Source organism: Aristolochia californica, unplaced genomic scaffold (assembly GCF_029961685.1).
Source record: "Aristolochia californica isolate CCGP_79_NKW_82.1479 unplaced genomic scaffold, dmAriCali1.0.hap1 SCAF_10, whole genome shotgun sequence".
Classification (NCBI taxonomy): domain Eukaryota; kingdom Viridiplantae; phylum Streptophyta; class Magnoliopsida; order Piperales; family Aristolochiaceae; genus Aristolochia; species Aristolochia californica.
This window is the reverse complement of record NW_027181771.1, coordinates 29,792,301-29,812,904: the sequence shown is the minus strand read 5'-3', so window position 1 is coordinate 29,812,904 and position 20,604 is coordinate 29,792,301. Positions and strand designations below refer to the sequence as shown.

The following is a 20,604-nucleotide window of genomic DNA, read 5'->3' as shown; positions in this document are numbered from 1 at the left end:
CGTAGTCGTCGTTTGCCCCTCCGACCACAGTGCCGACCACCCCCAACCAGACAGCGGTGCATAGAAGAGAACTTCATTCATTAGAGAAAAACATCACAAAAAAAAAAAAAACTTAGATAATAGTTATGAAGTTAGTGATAAAGAAAATTTGATAGAATTAAAGAAGACTACTATACAAAGAACAAACCCAAGAAATACTGATAAACTTAAAACAAAAGATTCATAAGGAGGAACAAAATAAGATAACCTATTATATCTGTAGAAATTTGGATAATTTTCCCAAATAGTGTAGACAGAGAAGACAAAAAGAAATACGACTCCTCATATGAACATGATAATCGAGACTACCTAAACTATAACCGATGACAGGTTAGTTACAACTAACTTAGAGATAAATATGGCATTTAATTCAATCGATTGGTGGATTATCATAGGAGCAATTAACCAAATTTGTTGTGATATTTCCTTTTTTTCTACTTACGAGGAGGTCAAAGGGAGAACTAATATAATGGACAATTTCGGTGTTTCTCAAGTGATCAATGAATGAGAAGTAGAGTTGAAGTTTACTATCTAGGAATACTTAAATCTCCACAATATGAAATACGTGCTAGATCTTCCAAGTCAATTAGATTGTAAATTAGTTTTTTGTGTCAAATAAGGTTGTAAATTACCAGGGGTTATTTTGCAGGCAAGGGTTACGTTTATAATGGATCATTTAAATTAAATATAATTTCTATCAAGAGTATTATTGAGAATAAATTTTCATATTATGCCATGTTAGTTGATTATTTTAACTTATGACACAATAAACTTGGACACATAAATATGAACACATGAAAAAGAATGATAAACTTAGATTTAATTTCCCAAAATAATATAAATTTAGAACATAAGTGTGAGATATGTGTCCAATCGAAACAGCCTAGAAAACCATTTAAGTCGACGAGTAGAGCCTTTGATTTATTAGAACTCGTTCACAAAGACATATGAAATAAGTGGTATATTCAACCAAGGAATAAAAAGGTGTTTTATAACCTTTATAGACTATGTCAAAATACTATTATGTGTATCTAATTAAGACTAAAGATGAAGCATTAAAAAAATTATAAATTTATAAATCAAAAATTGAAAATCAAACCCAAAAAACTATAAAAAGGCTTATGTTAGATAAAGGAGAAAAATATAGTTCTAGAAATTTTGGAAAATTTTGTGAGGAACATAGTACCATACGTGAGACCATGATTCTTATTCTCCTTGGTCCAATGGAGTTGTTGAAAGGAGGATCAAAACATTTTTAGACATGATTAACTGTATTTTATCTAGTTCTGGTCTTCCCAATAATTGTGGGGAAAAAATTACTTTTAATATGTAAAATACTTGATCATATACCACACATGGATAATAAAAAAACACCATATGAGTTATGCTGGGATAGAAAGACCTAGTTTAAGTACTTTAAAGTATGGGCTTACATTACTTAAAAAACTAACTTTAACAAGATCATGAAGCTGAGTCCTAAAGCCTACGATGTGTTTTTCATAGGAGATGTAAAAAACTATAATGCATATCGATTCTTCATAGTACATTCAAATTTTCCTAAAATTTCCATAAATACGAATTTGTGTTTTTTAGAAATGTGTTTCCTATGAAAGAAAAGAGTAAATTTGAATTAGGAGAAAATTTTAGATGTCATAGCAAAGATATTGAAGTAGTGCGACAAACTGAACTTAGATGATGCAAGAGATCTAGGATAGAAAAGAACCTAAGAGATGATTTTTATACATTCTTTTGTTGGAATATGTTGGTGTTCTGTGTTAAGACTTGGCTTTCTGCACCTTAATCGATTAGTCTTTTCGGGTTGTATTGGTTAGGTAATTACATGGTATCAGAGCAGGTTTGGCACGTCCCGTCTTCGAATCCCCGCGCGTTCGCATGTTTGGCGCAAAGACTTTGCATTTGCATTTGTATTTGGAATTTGTCCTGGGTTTAACCCGGGGGTTTGGTTTGCGAGAGAGTGTTGGAATATGTTGGTGACCTATGTTAAGACTTGGCTTTCTGCACCTTAAAATGACTAATTTTTTCGGGTTGTATTGGTTAGGTGCTTATAGGATGATCATTTGACTTATACTTAAGTGATGAAATCTAGTGATACATCCTTGTGGGAGGAAGCAGTTAAAAGTGAAATGGATTCAATTCTTTCACACTGTACATGAATATTAAAAGACTTACTTCATGGTCTAGACTAATTGGATGCAAATGGATTTTCAAAAGGAAACGTAATCTTGATGGGTTCATAGAAAAGTACAGAGCTAGATTAGTTGCTAAGGGTTTTAGTCAAAGAGAAGGAATTGACTTTTTCAACACTTATTCTCCAATCACTAGGATAGCTACAATTCGAGTGTTTATTACACTAGCTACATTATATAACCTCAAAATCCATCAATTGGATGTTAAAACAATTTTTCTTAATGACAAATTTGATGAAGAAATTTATATGGAGCAACCAGAGGGTTTTGTAGAATGAAATGTATAAGTTAATCAAATCCTTTTATGGTCACAAACAAACTCCTCGATAGTGGTAGGAAAAATTCGGTAGGATGATCCTTTCCTATGGTTTTAACCTAAGTATTTTGACAAATGTGTGTATTGAAAATATATGATATGTTTTTTATTATTTTTTTCTTTATGTAGATGACATCTTAATATGTGGAAATGAAAATATCAAAATTCTAGAGGTAAAGAAATACCTTAATGATGATTTTGATATGAAAGACCTAGTGTTGGTGAATGTAATTTTAGGAATCAGAATAATAAAAAATAGAAATAAAATTATTTTGAGTCAATATCATTATGTGGCAAAAGTTTTGAACTGGTTTAGATATGAGAACTTTAACCAGTTAGTACACCACATAGTTCTAGCATGAAATTTTAAAAAGAATGGTGGGGATAATGTTTCTCAGATGAAGTACTCTCAAATTATTGGAAATCTAATGTATTTATCAAATTATACCAGACCATATATTTCCTACGCAATAGAAGATTGACTAAGTATACGAGTAACCCAAATAAAACTCAATGGGATGCTATTAAAAGACTTCTTAAATATTTTAAAAATACTATTAATTATAAAATACCGCTATTTTGGATTTCCTACTATACTAGAAGGGTGCAATGATGCTAACTGGGCTTCGAATCCGGACAAAACAAATGCCATTAATGGTTTTCTATTTACGCTTGTGGTGTGTTGTCACTTGAAAATCTTTCACAAAGACCATAATTAGTAGATCCATTATGAAGATTGAAATGATAGCCTTAGTTTATTATTTCAGGATGTGTATTATTATCTCATTAAAAATATGCCTTCTTGAAAACCCAAATTAAAACTCCAAATCTGATTTCAAAGTATAGGAGTACTAGGAGTAGTTTTGAAGCCCAGAGTCTAGAGATTTGTTGGTTGAGGCGACTACAACTTAAATAGATGAGTTATCTGTTACGATATGTTAAAATGTATATTAAATATAATTTATGTTCATAATTGTTGTATAATTTGGGATATGTACATAGGGTTATTTGGTTAGGCTTAATGCGATGGGGGGTATTGTCTTGGGCCCATGGACCATTTTGTAATTGGAAAACCTAAAGGTTAAATACCTAATGAAAGGGGGAAAATCCCCAACGGAAACTTTTTGAATAATCTTTCGTCTTCGTTTCGCCGTGAAACCAGAGAGCTACGCTCTCTCTTGTGGGTGTTTGGACTGTTCCGTCAGTCCCTTGATTTCGATTTGCCATGGTATCAGAGCTCTGAAGATTAACTATCCGATGACCTGTGTTGTTCGACGAGTTTTTTTTTTTGTTATCGGCTTTGATTTCGGGCGTCGTTGGAAAAACTTGTCGGGTGGTTCCATTGCCTGAAAAGCTACGGTGGTTCCGTTGCCAGGAAGAGGGTTCTCGCCAGAAGGGGAAACGAACGAAAGAGGGTTCTCGCCGGAAGGGGAAACGAAAGGGGTGGTTTTCGGAGGTTGTTAGAAAGCATTGTCCGAGCTCGGGAAAGTTGTGGTTCCGTCGTCGGAAAAGCTCCATCGGTGGTTTCGTTGCCGGAGAAGCTACAATGGGAAGGGGGTTCTTGCCGGGAAACTCACCGGAAGGGGGAAAGAAGGTACGAATTTTTTTTCTCTCCTGCGCGTTCGGTTGATTATTTGGCATAAGGTCGTTATGCAATTTGAGAACCTTTGGGGGCCGATTTGAAATTTTTGAAAGTTTTGGGGGCTATTCTGGAATTTCTGAAGGTGTGAAGGTGTTTTTCGAATTTCTAACAGTTTGGGGGTCTAACTCGAATTTCTGTTAACCTGGGGGCAAATCTTGGATTTCTGAAAGTATAGGGGTCTATTTGAAATTTTCGAACAGTGGGGGTATATTTGGAATTTCTTATCTTGCGGGGGTGCATCAGGAATTTTGCTCGATTCGATCTTATCATGTCAGCAGACAAGTCCGATTTCGCTCCTATTCGGTTCACAGTCAAGAACTACGGTACTTGGGAATTTCAGTTCTGGTTATTTGATCAGGGAAGAGGCTTATGGGGTCATATTGATGGGAGTGATCCGGTACCTAGCGATGCTGACGCATTGTCAAAATGGATCATCATGGATGCTAGAGTCATGACTTGGATACTTGGATCTCTTGAGCCTCACCTAGTCCCAAATCTGAGGCCCTACAAAACTACCGCAAATATGTGGAATTACTTCCACAAGGTTTATCGTCAAACCAACACGGCCCGTCGATTTCAAGTTGAATATGAACTTACAAATTTCAGCTAAGGCAGTCGTTCGATTGACGAATATTTCTCGGGCTACCAAAATCTATGGGCTGACTACATTGACATTGTTTACGAGGTTGTCCCTGCTGCTGCTCTCTCTGTTGTGCAAGTTGTACATGACACCAGTAAACGGGATCAATTCTTGATGAAGCTTCGTCCCGAGTTTGAGATTGCTCGATCACATCTGATGAATCGTCATCAAGTGCCGTCCCTGGATGCCTGTTTGAGTGAACTTCTCCGGGAGGAGCAGCGCCTTACTACTAAGGCTGGCATGGAACCTCGCATTCAGGCTAATCTCTCGGCTCTTGTAACTTATGTAGCACAAGGAAGACCTAAGGGTCGGGACACCAGTTCTGTTCAATGCTTCCACTGCAAGGCTTATGGTCACTTTGTTGGGGACTGCCCCAAGAGGTCAGTTATGTTCTGTAGCTACTGTAAGAAGTCGGGTTATCACATCACCGTTTGCCCTACACAACCTGAAAGGAGGAAGCCTACTGCTTATCATGCATCCACTGGTATATCTAGTTCTGCCACCTTGCCGCATGCTGTTTCAGTCCCTCTCATCCCTGTTCCACCAGCACCTGCCAGTTCCACCACTCTCACTCCTGAAATGGTACAACAGATGATCATTTCTGCCTTTTCTACTTTTGGTATCTCAGGTAAACAAAACATTTCTACTCAACCATGGTATTTTGATTCTGGTGCCTCTAACCACATGACCAACAATATGGTATCTCTTTCGAATGTCAGAAATTATGATGGCAATCTGCACATCAACACTATTGATGGCAGCACTCTGCCTATCAGTGCTGTTGGTGATCTCTCTCCATCTTTAGCTGATGTCTTTGTGTCTCCTGACCTGCCGACAAACCTTTTGTCTGTTTGTCAATTGGTTGATAAAAACTGTAATGTTCAGTTTTCTTGCTTTGGTTGTGTTGTGCAGGATCAAGCGTCGGGGAAGGTGATCATGAAGGGGCCTAAAGTGGGCAGGCTATTTTCACTTAAAGTCTTTCTATCCACTATTATTCCCCGTTCTCCTGTACTTTCTTTTGTTTGTAATGTTGTTGGATCTGGCCCTAAGTTGTGGCATAGACGTCTAGGCCACCCAAACTCGGTTGTACTTCGTACATTATTTAAATCGGGTTTATTACGCAATCAAGATTGTACTTCTCGTGATACGTCTTTTGACTGTTCATCATGTAAACTTGGCAAAAGTAAAACTCTATCATTTTCGCATCATGCCTCGCATGCCTCCCACTGATTTGACCTTATTCATAGTGATGTTTGGGGAATTGCTCCCGTTATCTCGCATGCACTAATTAAGTACTTTGTCACCTTTATCGATGACTTTAGTCGATTTACCTGGGTTTACTTCCTACGGGCTAAGTCTGAAGTTTTTGTTGTTTTTAAGAGGTTTCTTGCACTCATTGAAACACAGTTCTCCGCTCTCCTTAAAGTACTCCGCTCTAACTCTGGGGGCGAGTACATGTCGGCAGAATTCCAAGAATTTCTTCAAAGCAAAGGTATTATCTCTCAACATTCTTGTCCCTCGACACCCCAACATAATGGTGTTGCTAAGTGCAAAAATTGTCACCTTCTTGATATGGTCCGCACCCTTCTCATTGAATCATCCGTTCCTCCTAGGTTTTGGTGTGAAGCTCTCTCTACCTCCGTTCATTTAATTAACCGCCTACCCTCGCCTGTCTTGCATCATGTCTCTCCCTTTGTTAAATTATTCGATTATTCTCCGTCCTACACAAATCTTCGGACATTCGATTATGCTTGTTTCGTGCATTTACCTGATCATGAACAACATAAACTTACAGTTCAATCCGTTATGTGTGCATTTCTTCGGTATGTCGGTTCTCAAAAGGGCTATGTTTGCTATGATCCTCAAGCGCGTCGAGTCCGTGTTTCTCAGAATGTGGTCTTCTTTGAAAACCAATATTTCTTTCCCTCTCAAGTTACACTTCCGTCTACCTCTTTGTCTAGTTTGCCGAGCTTTGATGAGCCTCAACCCACTGCCTCGCTGCCCTCTCCTCCTTCTGACCTAGCGCTTTCTCCTGATCCTCCCTCTGCTCCAGCTCCCCTCAATCTTCGCAGATCCACACGTACTTCTCACCCTCCTGACCGGTATGGTTTTCCCTCCCCTGTATCTCTGGTAGCTACTTTGTCTTCTATTTCCATTCCTTCTGGCTATAAATAGGCTATAGCACATGAGTGTTGGCAAAAAGCCATGCAAACTGAACTACAAGCGCTAGAGGAGAATCACACCAGGGACATTGTAGCTTGCCCTCCTACTATTCGACCTCTTGGAAGTAAGTGGGGCTTCTCTATCAAGCTACGTTCAGATGGATCGTTGGATCGGTACAAAGCCCGCCTTGTGGCCCTAGGGAACATGCAGGAATATGGGATTGATTATGAGGAAACTTTTGCCCCAGTTGCCAAGATGACCACAGTCCGTACTATCTTAGCCATTGCAGCCTCTCAATCTTGGCCATTGCATCAGATGGATGTGAAGAATGCCTTTCTCCACGGTGATCTACAAGAAGACGTCTATATGAAGCTTCCCTTGGGTATGTCTACATCCTCTCCTGATCATGTCTGCAAGCTACGACGTCCTTTGTATGGGCTTAAACAAACCCCCCAGGCTTGGTTTGAGAAATTTCGCAGCACACTTATCCTCCACCGGTTTACCCAGAGTCAGTATGATTCATCTCTCTTTTATCATAAGTCTGTTGCGGGCATGGTCATTCTCTTGGTTTATGCGGATGACATCATCATTACTGGCACTGACTCTGGACTGATTACCAAGCTTCAGACGGTGTTGCATGCCACTTTTCATATGAAGGATCTTGGACGCCTCACCTACTTCTTAGGGCTAGATGTCCATCACACACTCAAAGGTATTTTCTTAAACCAACATAAGTATATTCAAGATCTTATCACACTCGTTGGGTTGGAGGACACATCTTCGGTGGCTACCCCTATGGAGGTCAATGTCAAATATCGGAAAGATGAAGGGACTCTCCTTGATGATCTGACTATCTATCGACGACTAGTCGGGAGTCTCATCTACTTAACTACTACTCGCTCGGACATTTCCTATGTTGTTCATAAGGTCAGTCAGTTTATGGCATCTCCTCGACACCTTCATCTTGTGGCAGTTCAGCGCATCATCCGCTATCTGCGCGGCTCCCCTGCTCATGGTTTATTCTTTCCTACCGGTTCCGTGCTACATCTGGTTGCCTACAATAATGCTGATAGGGCAGGGTGCCCCGATACACGTCGCTCTATTACAGGCTCGTGTATGTTTTTAGGCGATGCAATGATTTCTTGGAAATGTAAGAAACAAGATCGAGTGTCCAAGTCATCTACCGAGGCCGAGTATCGTGCTATGTCTACTGCGTGTTTGGAAGTTATTTGGCTCCGTGGTCTTCTTGCGTCTTCTTGCTGAGATCTAGTTTCCTCAGCCCTCATCTACACCGCTTCATGCAGATAATATAAGTGCTATACAGATTGTAGCCAATCCGGTTTTTCATGAGCGTACCAAGCATATTGAGGTTGACTGTCACTCCATCCGCGATACTTTGGAGCACCGGGTTATATCTCTTTCGTACATTTCTTCGAATCTTCAAGTGGCCGATGTCTTCACCAAAGCATTGTCTCAATCCCGATATAATTTTTTGGTTGGCAAATTGTTGCTGGTTGACTCACCATCATCAATTTGAGGGGGGGGGGAGGGGATGTTACGATATGTTAAAATGTATATTAAATATAATTTATGTTCATGATTATTGTATAATTTGGGATATGTACATAGGGTTATTTGATTAGGCTTAATGGGATGGGGGTTATTGTCTTGGACCCATGGGCCATTTTGTAATTGGAAAACCTAAAGGTTAAATACCTAATGAAAGGGGGAAAATCCCCAACGGAAACTTTTTGATTGATCTTTCGTCTTCGTTTCATCGTGAAACCAGAGAGCTACGCTCTCTCTTGAGGGTGTTTGGATTGTTCCGTCAGTCCCTTGATTTCGATTTGTCATTATCAACATTCATAAATTGGACCATTGAGCATAGAATGTGAAATTTTGTGTTGTGCAAAATTGGATGCAATCTTGATTAAAAATTGTAATATAAAAGTTAATATTTTCTCCTTCAGCTCCTAATTACTTAGGTAAGTCACCTAATAGCGGTCTACTATAAGCTGGTGTATGTTTTTAGGGGATGCATTGATTTCTTGGAAATGTAAGAAACAAGACCGAGTGTCCAAGTCATCTACCGAGGCCGAGTATCACGCTATGTCTACTGCGTGCTTTGAAGTTATTTGACTCCGCGATCTTCTTGTTGAGCTCCAGTTTCCTTAACCCTCATCTACACCGCTTCATGCAAATAATACAAGTGCTATCCAGATTGCGGCCAATCCGGTTTTCCATGAGCGCACCAAGCATATTGATGTTAATTGTCACTCTATCCGCGACACTTTGGAGCGCCTGGTAATATCTCTTCCGTACATTTCTTCGGATCTTCAAGTGGTTGATGTCTTCACCAAAGTATTGTCGTAATTCTGACATAATTTTTTGATTGGCAAATTGTTATTGGTTGACTCACCAACATCAATTTGAGGGGGGACGTTACGATATATTAAAATATTTATTAGATATAATTTATGTTCATAATTGTTGTATAATTTGGGTTATGTACATAGGGTTATTAGATTAGGCTTAATGGGATGGGTGACATTGTATTGGGCCTATAGGCCATTTTGTAACAGGAAAACCTAAAAGCTTAAATACATAATGAAAGGGGAAAAAACCCCAACAGGAGGAATTCTTCTTCGTCATTCATGTTCGTGTTCCTTGTGTTCGTCGAGAAACCAGAGAGTTCAACGCCCTCTCTTGTCTGGGCTGTTTCGTCAGTCCCTTGAGATAGTGGTGGTTCCGTCCACCACCGTAGGAGCTGTAAGCTCGCTATTAGGCTGTGCCGTCAGCCTCTTTCCGACGCATTTCGTGTTCGTTGAAGAACAGAGTTCTATGGGTATAGAGGAGTTGTCGGAAACAACATTGACATTATCTACATTCAAAAATTGAACCATTGAGCATAGAAAGTGAAATTTTGTGTTGTGCAAAACTGGATGCAGTCTTGATTAAAAATTGTAATATTTTCTCCTTCAACTCCTAATTACTTAAGTAAGTCACTAATAGTGGCTGGATCAATTATATTGGAGTAATTAACAGGTGTAGCCGTGTAGGGATCGAATCGTCTCGAACTCACTGAAAATTGCTAGAAGCTTGTAGAAGTGTTGAGAAGTCTCTCTTAGTTAATAGACTTTCTCTAAAAAAATACATGGAATTTGGAAAGAAATAAAACAGAAAAAATAATCATAAAAAATTTAAAATATTATTAAAATTTCTTTTCGTATCAATTTTTCTCATACATCCAAACAAGAGAAATTGTATTTCTCTTTCATTTTTTATGAACATCTAAACAAGAGAAAAAAAATTATTTTCCTTTGTTTTTTATTTTTTCTTCCGGTTCCTATTCTCCTTTGTTTTTTTTTTCTTTCCATTCCTCTTCTCTGTCTTGTATTTTCTCCCCATTTCTTGTGTTCCAAATATGACCTTAAGTAGAGGGTTTTGTAAAGCAGGTTGGGTCAATTTTTTTAAGGTAGGCAGCTGTGTTTCTGGGCCATGTTTCGTAATAAATGTTTTGAAGGAGGGGCAGCTTGTAGAGGCGTCCAGAAGTTCTCTCTTTCGAGTCTGGAAAAGTCTTAGCGTAACTAGAAGGAACTATAATGAAAAACAGTGAACACCGGGAACGATCGCGATTTTGGGCCTAGTCTCTCTGGCCAATCTCCACTTGTCATAAATTCCACTCCTTCCTCCCAAACGATCATCGGTCGAGTTTCCAAGTTTCGAATCCTCAAAAAAATTTCATCTTTCAAATCCTGTCCTCCAGTCTTCAGAAAACAATCAGCATGGCCCTTATTCCGAGCTTCTTCGGTCAGAGGACCAACATCTTTGATCCCTTCTCTATGGATCCATTTCAGGGCTTTCCCTTCAACACGCTAGCCACCTCCGGTACGAGTCTCTCCAACGAGGCTTCCCAATTAGCTAACACAAGAATCGACTGGAAAGAAACCCCGGAGGCTCACGTCTTCAAAGCCGATCTGCCCGGGCTTAACAAAGAAGAAGTGAAGGTGGAGGTGGAAGAAGGGCGAGTGCTTCAGATCTCAGGAGAGAGGCGCAAAGAGAAGGAAGAGAAGAACGACAAGTGGCACCGCGTGGAGAGGAGCAGTGGCAAGTTCCTGAGGCGATTCCGACTGCCGGAGAATGCGAAGTTGGATCAAGTTAAGGCGGCCATAGAGAACGGTGTGCTGACGGTCACCGTCCCCAAGGAGGAAGTCAAGAAAGCTGAAGTGAAAGCTGTTGAAATCTCCGGCTAACCGTGGTCCTTTTAATCTTCCGAGTTCTGAATCCTGTCTTCTCTTTTCTTTTGAGTGTGTGTTCGTCCGCCGTAATGGTGGATTCTGTTTATGGCTGTAACAGAAAGGGTCAATGTTCCTGTTCATGAATCGTCCAGTGTCAATTACTCCTAGAGAGAGTTTGTGAAATAAACCCTTTGAATAGTAGTAAGAAGCCTCTGTTTTCTAGACTGTGACTTGTGTATCAGGAAATACAGTAGAGAAGGACACGTTGCCTTGTCTCTACTTTTTCAAATCCGTTCATGTGTGCATTTCCTCGTAAAGGAGGCAGACGAAGTCTCAGAAGAGACGGTCGTTAATTGTTTATAGACGCAGACGGACAGGCTTTTCGTCTCCCAGTCCTCTCTCGAAGCGACCGCGACGACTTACCCTTTACTGCTCTTGAGCGGAGGAAGAAGACATCTGCTAAAAATGGCCAGTACTGCATTCGTTCCTTATAGGGCACATGTAGTTAAGTAGGTTATCATACCTGATTACGTTCTAAGATATTTTACAGTTTTTTGTTTATTATAATATATATTTTTTTAATTTTTAATATTTTAATTTTTTTTAATGTAGGTCAGAACTAGTTGAGGTTGGACTCAAATGCAGTTAAAATTTTTTGGACTTTAGCTTTATTCTAATTTTAGGCTAGAGTCTTGGAATTCAAATTCAAATCAAGTGAAGTTCAAAGTTTGAGCCAAAACTCCTCTCTGGCTTGCCGCTATGGATGAAAAAGTTCAGGTTCTGCAAAATAATCGTACCTGAATTTTGGTGCTTCAACAAGTTCGTACCAATATTGTGGGTTCCAAATGGGTATTTCGGACCAAATATTTGCCCGATGGTTCTATTGAACGATTCAAAACCCATCTCGTCGCCAAGGGTTTTACACAAGTACCAGGTCTCGACTACACCGACACCTTTAGTCCTGTCATCAAAACTATCACTATTCGTGTTGTGCTCTTTATTGCTGTTACCCATCGATGACCTCTCCGTCAATTGGATATCAAGAATGCTTTCTTCAATGGTCATCTCACTGAACAAGTATATATGGAACAACCTCCTGGGTGTATTAATCCTCGCTTTCCTGATCATGTTTGCAAGCTTCAAAAAACTCTTTATGGCATCAAGCAAGCACCTCAAGGTTGGTTTCAGCGGTTCAACTCCTTCCTTACTCATCTTGGCTTCTACTGCAGTCGTACCGACACTTCCCTCTTTGTCTTTCATAGGCACCCTGACATCCTTTATTTGCTCTTATATGTGGATGATATTATTACTACGGGCAACAATTCCTCTCTTCTTTGCAAACAAGTTTTACTCTAAGTTCGCTACCATGGATCTGGGGTCTCTCAATTACTTCCTTGGTCTTGAAGCTACACCCACCACTGATGAACTATTTCATAGTCGGCTGAAATATGTGCGTAATATCCTTGCTCGAGCACAATTACTTGACAACAAGCCTGTTCACACTCCTATGGTGGTTTCTCAACATCCTTCCTCTGATGGTCAGTTATTTTCAAATCCTACTTTTTATCGATCTCTTGTTGGTGCTCTTCAGTATTTGACCATCACGCGTCCCGATATTGCCCATGATGTCAACTCAGTCAGTCAGTACCTACACTCTCCCACTGATGATCACTTCCTTACTGTTAAGGATATTCTTTGGTATATCAAGGGTACTCTCCATTTTGGTATGACCTTTTGTCTATCTGCTTCCTCGGGATCTTTAGTTACTTATTCTAATGCTGACTGGGTTGGATGTACCTCTGGATATTCTATTTACCTTGGTGACAATTAGTCTCTTGGTGTGCCAAGAAGCAACCAGCTGTGAGTCTGAATATTGTACTCTTGCTCTCGTAGCCGCCGAACTTCTCTGGCTCAGGCATCTTCTTCGTAACCTGAAAGTTTCTCTTCTAGAGCGGCCTCTTCTCTTATGCAATAACAAAAGCACTATCTTTTTGAGCTCCAACCCTGTTGTCCACAAACGGGCCAAACATGTTGAGTTAGACATCCATTTTCTGCGTGAACTTGTTGTACCTGGAAAACTTTGCACTCAATATGTGCCCTCTCACTTATAGGTTGCAGACATATTCACCAAAAACGTCTATCGGCCTCTCTTTCAATTTTTTCGATTCAAGCTACACGTCTGCCATAATCTGACGCTTAGCTTGCGAGGGGTTGTTGAAGATCATACCTTAAGAAACGCTGATTGAGTATAATTCCCATGTTTAGGACCTTCCTTACAGAGGAATTTGATCCTCCATTACAGGAGCTAATTAAGCTTCATTATTCCTTTTCTGTAAAATCATATCAATTGTAAATCCCTGTAATTTGGATACTAAAGTTATAAATTAATGGAAGAACCTCACCCCAATCGAGGTGGTGAATTTAGAAATTATTTTCAACTTAGAGGACTAAAAAACAAAATGTGGTTGCAAGGTCCAGTGCAGAAGTAGAATACAAAGATATGACACGTACGGTAGTGAGTTTCAATGGATTAAATTTTTTCTACCTGAATTGGGATTCCACAAAGAAGGTCATATAGAACTCCATTGTGATAGTCAAACAAACAATAATCCACATTGGCTCCAACCCAGTGTTTCATGAGTAAACAACATATATCGAGGTGGATTGTCACTTTGTGAGAGAAAAGTTGGAAGCAGGAATTATAAGCCTTAAACATGTATAAACTCAACTTGCTGATATGTCACAAAACCAGTCAACTCCAAAATTCTCTTTAGTGTATTTAATATTTTTTCACCACTAGTTTGTCTAAAAGTATTGAAAGTTATAAACAAGCATAGGTGGCATTATTGTAAACATCTTATGATATTTGTTTTTTTTTCACTTTTTTTTATATACATTATTTTTTCATTACCATTAATCCATGTTTAGAGTTTTCCTTTTTTTCTGTTTTTTTCAATCTCAATGTAGACAATAGATTCTTAAGTCTATTAATTCAGTAATATATAGTATAGATATAGTTTGAGTATGTGGGATTATGTATTTTTTTATAATTGTTATGATCTTTATATATTTCAATTTTTAAATTTTTTTTTATGTATTTACCTAATCACCTATTATACATATATATATATATATACTTATACATATATACATATACATATACATACATACATATATATATAAAGTAAGAGTATAAATAATTAAATTCATTAAAATTATTTTAAACGAAAAATATTCCGAAGAAAAAGAGAAAAAGGGAAAAAAGGGAAAAAAGGGAAAGTTTTTAGGTAGAATTGAGCGACCCGGTTTACAGCACTAATTTGAGACAGAGACAATTGCATGATACTTTAAAATTATTTTTAAAATTTATAAATGAGAAATATTATAAAGCGGTCTGAAATCCCAGGGTCAAAACAGGCGACAACATAGCTGGAAGTTTGTAGAGACGATTGGAAGCTCTCTAGAAAAGTCTCGACAACACTGGCAATAAATAAATAAAAAGTGAATGTCAGGAAGCCTCGAGAATATTGGCGAACTGTGTCCGGCTCACCTCCAACCTCCGCTTCCTATAAATTCCAGTCCGTTCTCCCTCTCCCGCGTCGATCGAGTTCCCAGTTTCGAATCCTGAAAGCTCACAGTAAGTTCTCTCTAGCTCTCTTTCAATTCCTGTACGTCTCCCACTCCCCGGAAAACGGTCATAATGTCGCTTATTCCGAGCTTCTTCGGTGGAAGGACCAATGTGTTCGATCCCTTCTCCCGTGACGTATGGGACCCACTCCAAGGCTTTCCCTTCAACACGCTAGCCACCTCTGGCTCCAGTCTCTCCAACGAGACCTTCCAATTAGCTAACACAAGAATCGATTGGAAGGAAACCCCAGAGGCTCACATCTTCAAAGCCGATCTGCCCGGCCTTAAGAAGGAAGAAGTGAAAGTGGAGGTGGAGGAAGGGCGAGTCCTTCAGATTTCAGGAGAGAGGAGCAAAGAGAAGGAAGAGAAGAACGACAAGTGGCACCGAGTGGAGAGGAGCAGTGGCAAGTTCCTGAGGCGATTCCGACTGCCGGAGAATGCGAAGGTGGATCAAGTGAAGGCGGCCATAGAGAACGGTGTGCTGACGGTAACCGTCCCCAAGGAGGAAGTCAAGAAACATGAAGTGAAAGCTGTTGAAATCTCCGGCTAAAGGAGGTCCTTTCTCTTCCAAGATTTAAGTATTCTGTTTTGTGAATGTGCGCGTTTACCCATTGTGATGGTGTCTTCAGTGTGTGGATCTAATAGATAGGGTATGTACTGTTCTGTTCCTGTTCTTAAATCTTCTGGTGTGAATGTGTGTGGGAAAAATTGTAGGTGTTCGCCCCTCCGGCCACAACGTCAACCCCCCACACCATCCTTCGCCAATCAACCGCAGCCACCGTCGTCGCCGTTCGCCCCTCCGGCCACAACGCCCCCAACTAGCCTACCCCCCCCCACAACACTTGTCAAAGCGATTTTAATTAATTGATCACACGAAAGCATAAAAGAGAACTTCACTCATTAGACCAAGTGTTGGTTTCAATTCAAATTGAAGAAAAATATAGAAGCACAACACACAATGAGGAGTAGAGTTGAAGTTTACTGTCTGGCAATACGTTAATCTCCCCAACTTAATATGTGTTAGATCTTCCCAGTCAATTAGGCTGCAAATTAGTTTTTTGTGTCAAATACGGTTGTAATTACTAAGGGTTATTTTGCAGGGAAGGGTTACGTTTATAATGGATCATTTAAACTAAATATAGTTTCTGTTAAGAGTATTAATAAGTATAAATTTTCATATTATGCCATGTTTGTTGATTATTTTAACTTATGACACAATAAACTTTGACACATAAATATGAACACTTAAAAAATGATAAACTTAGATTTAATTTCGAAAAATAATATAAATTTAAAATATAAGTGTGAAATATGTGTCTAATCAAAATAACCTAGAAAACCATTTAACTCAAATGAGTAGTCTTTGATTTATTAGAACTCATTCACAAAAACATGAAATGAGTGGTATATTCAACCAAGGAAGAAAAAGGTGTTTTATCACCTTTATAGACTATGTCAAAATATTATTATGTGTATCAAATTAAGACTAAAATTGAAGCACTAAAAAATTTTAAAATTTATAAATCAAAAATTGAAAATCAAACCCAAAAATCAATAAAAAGGCTTATGTTAGATAAAGGAGAAAAATATAGTTCTAGAAATTTTGGAAAACTCTTGAGGAACATAGTACCAAATTATTCTTATTCTCTTTGATCCAATGGAGTTGTTGAAAGGAAGATCAAAACATTTTTAGACACGATTAACTGTATTTTATCTAGTTCTTATCTAGTTCTGGTCTTCCCAGTAATTTGTGGCGAAAAAATTACTTTTAATATGTAAAATACTTGATCATATACCACACATGGATAATAAAAAAACATCATATGAGTTATACTAGGATAGAAAGACCTAGTTTAAGTACTTTAAACTATGGGCTATATTACTTAAAAAACTAACTTTAACAAGATCAACCGCCTGCCCTTGCCTATCTTGCATCATGTCTTTCTATTTGTTAAATTATATTCTCTATCTTACATTGATTTTCAGACGTTTGGTTGTGTTCGGACGTTCGGTTGTGTTTGTTTTGTGCATCTATCTGATCATGAACGATATAAACTTACAACCCAATCAGTTATGTGTGTATTTCTTGAGTATGTTGGTTATCAAAAGGACTATGTTTGCTATGATCCCCAGGGGCGTCGAGTTCGTGTTTCTTGGAATGAGGTCTTCTTTGGAAATTAATATTTCTTTCCATCTCAAGTTACTCTACCGTTTGCCTCTCTGCCTAGTTTGCTGAGCTTTGATGAGCCTCACCCCACTGCATCGTTGCCCCCTCCTCATCCTGACCTGGCTCTTGTTCTTGATCTTCCCTCTATTCCTGCTCCCATCACTCTTTGCAGATTTACGCATTGTTCTTACCCTCCTGCCAGGTATGGTTTTCCCTCCCCTGTCTCTCTGGTAGTTATTTTATCTTCTATTTTCATTCCTTTTGGTTATAAACATGTTATGACACATGAATGTTGGCAAAATGCAATGCAAACTGAACTACAAGCGCTAGAGGAGAATCACACCTGGGACATTGTGGCTTGCCCTCCTACTATTCGTCCTCTTGGGAGTAAGTGGGTTTTCTCTGTCAAACTGCGTTCAGATGGATCGTTGGATCGGTACAAAGACCGCCTTATGGGGAACAGGCAGGAATATGAGATTGATTATGAGGAAACTTTTGCACCAATTGCCAAGATAACCATAGTCCGTACTATCTTAGCCATTGTAGCACCTCAATCCTAGTCACTGCATTAGATGTATGTAAAGAATGCATTTCTCCATCATGATCTGCAGGAAGATGTCTACATAAAGCTTCCCTCGGGTATGTCTACCTCCTCTCCTGATCATGTTTGCAAGCTTCGTCGTCCTTTGTATGGGTTGAAACAAGCCCCCCAGGCTTGGTTTGAGAAGTTTCGCGAAACACTTATTCTTCACAAGTTTACCTAGAGTCGGTATGATTCATCTCTCTTCTATCATAAGTCTTTCGCGGGCATGGTCATTCTCTTGGTTTATATGGATGACATCATTATTACTGGCACTGACTTTGGACTGATTACCAAGCTTCATATGAAAGATCTTGGACAACTAACATACTATTTAGGGCTGGAGGTACTTAACACACCTAAAAGTATTTTCTTAAACCAGCATAAGTATATTCAAGATCTTATTACTCTCGCTGGGTTGGAGGACACATCTTCGGTGGCTACCCCTATGGAAATCAATGTCAACTATAGGAAAGATGAAGGGACTCTCCTTGATGATCCAACTATCTATCGACGACTGGTTGGGAGTCTCATATACTTGACTATTACTCGCCCAAACATCTCCTATGTTGTTCATCAGGTCAGTCAGTTTATGTCATCTCCTCGGTACCTTCATCTTGCAGCAGTTCGGCGCATCATCCACTATCTGCGAGGTTCCCCTGCTCGTGGCTTATTCTTTCCTACTGGCTCCGCGCTACGTCTGGTTGCCTACAATGATGCTGATTGGGCAGAGTGCCCTGATACCCACCGCTCTACTGTAGGCTGGTGTATGTTTTTAGGGGATGCATTGATTTCTTGGAAATGTAAGAAACAAGACTGGGTGTCCAAGTCATCTAACGAGGCCGAGTATCATACTATGTTTACTGCATGTTCTGAAGTTATTTGACTTCGCGGTCTTCTTGTTGAGCTCCAGTTTCCTCAGCCCTCATCTACACCGTTTCATGCAAATAATACAAGTGTTATCTAGATTGCGGCCAATCCAGTTTTCCATGAGCGTACGAAGCATATTGACGTTGATTGTCACTCTATCTACGACACTTTGGAGCGCATGGTAATATATCTTCTGTACATTTTTTTGGATCTTCAAGTGGCTGATGTCTTCACCAAAGCATTGTCTTAATCCTGATATAATTTTTTGATTGGCAAATTATTGTTGGTTGACTCACCAACATCAATTTGAGGGGGGACGTTAGGATATATTAAAATGTATATTAAATATAATTTATGTCCATAATTATTATATAATTTGGGTTATGTACATAGGGTTATTAAATTAGGCTTAATGGGATGGTGACATTGTATTGGGCCAACGGGCTATTTTGTAACAGGAAAGCCTAAAAACTTAAACACATAATGAAAGGGGAAAAAACCCCAACGGGAGGAATTCTTCTTCGTCATTTATGTTCGTGTTCCTTGTGTTCATTGAGAAACCAAATAGTTCAATGCTCTCTTTTGTCTGGACTGTTCCGTCCATCCCTTGAGATAGTGGTAGTTCTGTCCACCACCTTAGGAGTTGTAAGCTCGCTATTGAGCTATGCCATCAGCCTCTTTCCGACGCATTTCGTGTTCGTTGAAGACCAGAGTTATGTGGGTATAGAGGGTCAGAAACAACATTGACATTATCAACATTCAAAAATTGAACCATTGAGCATAGAAAGTGAAATTTTGTGTTGTACAAAACTGGATGCAGTCTTGATTAAAAAATGTAATATTTTCTCCTTCAGCTCCTAATTACTTAGGTAAGTCACTAATAGTGGCTGGATCAATTATATTGGAGTAATTAACAGGTGTTGCCGTGTAGGGATCGAATCGTCTCGAACTCACTGAAAATTGCTAGAAGCTTGTAGAAGTGTTGAGAAGTTCTCTTTCTGTCGACTATGCCAGTATCTTCGGGAGTGGCGAACCTCTGCTTCTTATAAATTCTTTACCGCTTACCCAGTTGAGCATCGAACGAGTTCCAAGTTTCGAATCTTGAAGGCTCTCTGCAAATCCTTTCTTAACTCTCTTTAATTCCTGTACGTCTTTCGGTTTCTGGAGAACAGTCGTTATGTCGCTTATTCCGAGCTTCTTCGGTCAGAGAACCGACGTGTTTGATCCCTCCTCTTTCGACGTTTGGGAACCATTCCAGAGCTTTCCCTTCAACACGCTAGCTACCTCCGGCTCAAGTCTCTCCAACGAGACCTCCCAATTAGCTAACACAAGAATCGATTGGAAGGAAACCCCGGAGGCTCACATCTTCAAAGCCGATCTACCGGGGCTTAAGAGGGAAGAAGTGAAGGTGGAGGTGGAAGAAGGGCGAGTCCTTCAGATCTCAGGAGAGAGGAGCAAAGAGACGGAAGAGAAGAACGACAAGTGGCACCGCGTGGAAAGGAGCAGTGGCAAGTTCCTGAGGCGATTCCGACTCCCGGAGAATGCGAAGATGGATCAAGTGAAGGCGACCATGGAGAACGGTCTGCTGACGGTCACCGTCCCCAAGAAGGAAGTTAAGAAACCCGAGGTTAAAGCTGTTGAAATCTCAGGTTAAACGTGGTCCTGTTTCTTCCGAGTTCTGAACCTTGTATTCTATTTTCAAACGGTGTTCCCCCGTCCTGATGGTGCCTCAAGTCTGTGGTTGTAGTGTAAATGTTCTGCCTTTCTGTTAATAAATCGTCTCCTATGTTTTATGAGATTTCCAAGAGAATGTTTACGACATAAATTGTTTGAATTACAATTCCGACGAAATGGGGTGTATTTTTGTTGATTAGTTGGTGATTTATATGCTTGATCTATGTTATAAATTGGACAGCAAATAAAGGGCCTTCACTCATATTGTGGAGTATCATTTTCCTGATTGGATTGGTGGAGGCATCTATTGGGACAGCAATTATTTTCTATGGACACGAAAACAAAAGCATGCAAATACAAAGAAACTAGCAGAGAAACTAATGAAAGAGATCAAACAGAGAGACCTATTTAAAAGAAGGGATCAAATAGAGAGACCGAGAG

General features: G+C 39.5%; 5 protein-coding genes across 5 annotated transcripts; all 5 read left to right on the top strand.

Annotated features, from left to right (window-relative positions):
• Positions 1-10,596: 10,596 nt before the first annotated feature.
• Positions 10,597-11,469, top strand: LOC137942374 (18.2 kDa class I heat shock protein-like). The gene has a single exon (XM_068787998.1). The coding sequence runs from the start codon at positions 10,793-10,795 to the stop codon at positions 11,258-11,260; it is 468 nt and encodes a 155-aa protein (XP_068644099.1). The 5' UTR covers positions 10,597-10,792; the 3' UTR covers positions 11,261-11,469.
• Positions 11,470-12,611: 1,142 nt separating this feature from the next.
• Positions 12,612-13,076, top strand: LOC137943060 (uncharacterized mitochondrial protein AtMg00810-like). The gene has a single exon (XM_068788756.1). The coding sequence runs from the start codon at positions 12,612-12,614 to the stop codon at positions 13,074-13,076; it is 465 nt and encodes a 154-aa protein (XP_068644857.1).
• Positions 13,077-14,739: 1,663 nt separating this feature from the next.
• LOC137935361 (18.1 kDa class I heat shock protein-like) lies at positions 14,740-15,551 on the top strand. The gene has a single exon (XM_068780022.1). It carries the CDS (start codon positions 14,946-14,948, stop codon positions 15,420-15,422), a length of 477 nt encoding a protein of 158 aa, XP_068636123.1. The 5' UTR covers positions 14,740-14,945; the 3' UTR covers positions 15,423-15,551.
• Positions 15,552-17,848: 2,297 nt separating this feature from the next.
• On the top strand, positions 17,849-18,505 carry LOC137943059 (uncharacterized mitochondrial protein AtMg00810-like). Its single transcript, XM_068788755.1, has one exon. It carries the CDS (start codon positions 17,849-17,851, stop codon positions 18,503-18,505), a length of 657 nt encoding a protein of 218 aa, XP_068644856.1.
• Positions 18,506-19,572: 1,067 nt separating this feature from the next.
• Positions 19,573-20,389, top strand: LOC137942373 (18.1 kDa class I heat shock protein-like). The gene has a single exon (XM_068787996.1). It carries the CDS (start codon positions 19,667-19,669, stop codon positions 20,141-20,143), a length of 477 nt encoding a protein of 158 aa, XP_068644097.1. The 5' UTR covers positions 19,573-19,666; the 3' UTR covers positions 20,144-20,389.
• The last annotated feature ends 215 nt before the right edge of the window (positions 20,390-20,604 follow it).

Bases quoted from the DNA above. Each gene is read 5' to 3' on its own strand.
- LOC137942374 (XM_068787998.1), top strand. From the start codon at position 10,793: ATGGCCCTTATTCCGAGCTTCTTCGGTCAGAGGACCAACATCTTTGAT.
- LOC137943060 (XM_068788756.1), top strand. From the start codon at position 12,612: ATGGATCTGGGGTCTCTCAATTACTTCCTTGGTCTTGAAGCTACACCC.
- LOC137935361 (XM_068780022.1), top strand. From the start codon at position 14,946: ATGTCGCTTATTCCGAGCTTCTTCGGTGGAAGGACCAATGTGTTCGAT.
- LOC137943059 (XM_068788755.1), top strand. From the start codon at position 17,849: ATGGTCATTCTCTTGGTTTATATGGATGACATCATTATTACTGGCACT.
- LOC137942373 (XM_068787996.1), top strand. From the start codon at position 19,667: ATGTCGCTTATTCCGAGCTTCTTCGGTCAGAGAACCGACGTGTTTGAT.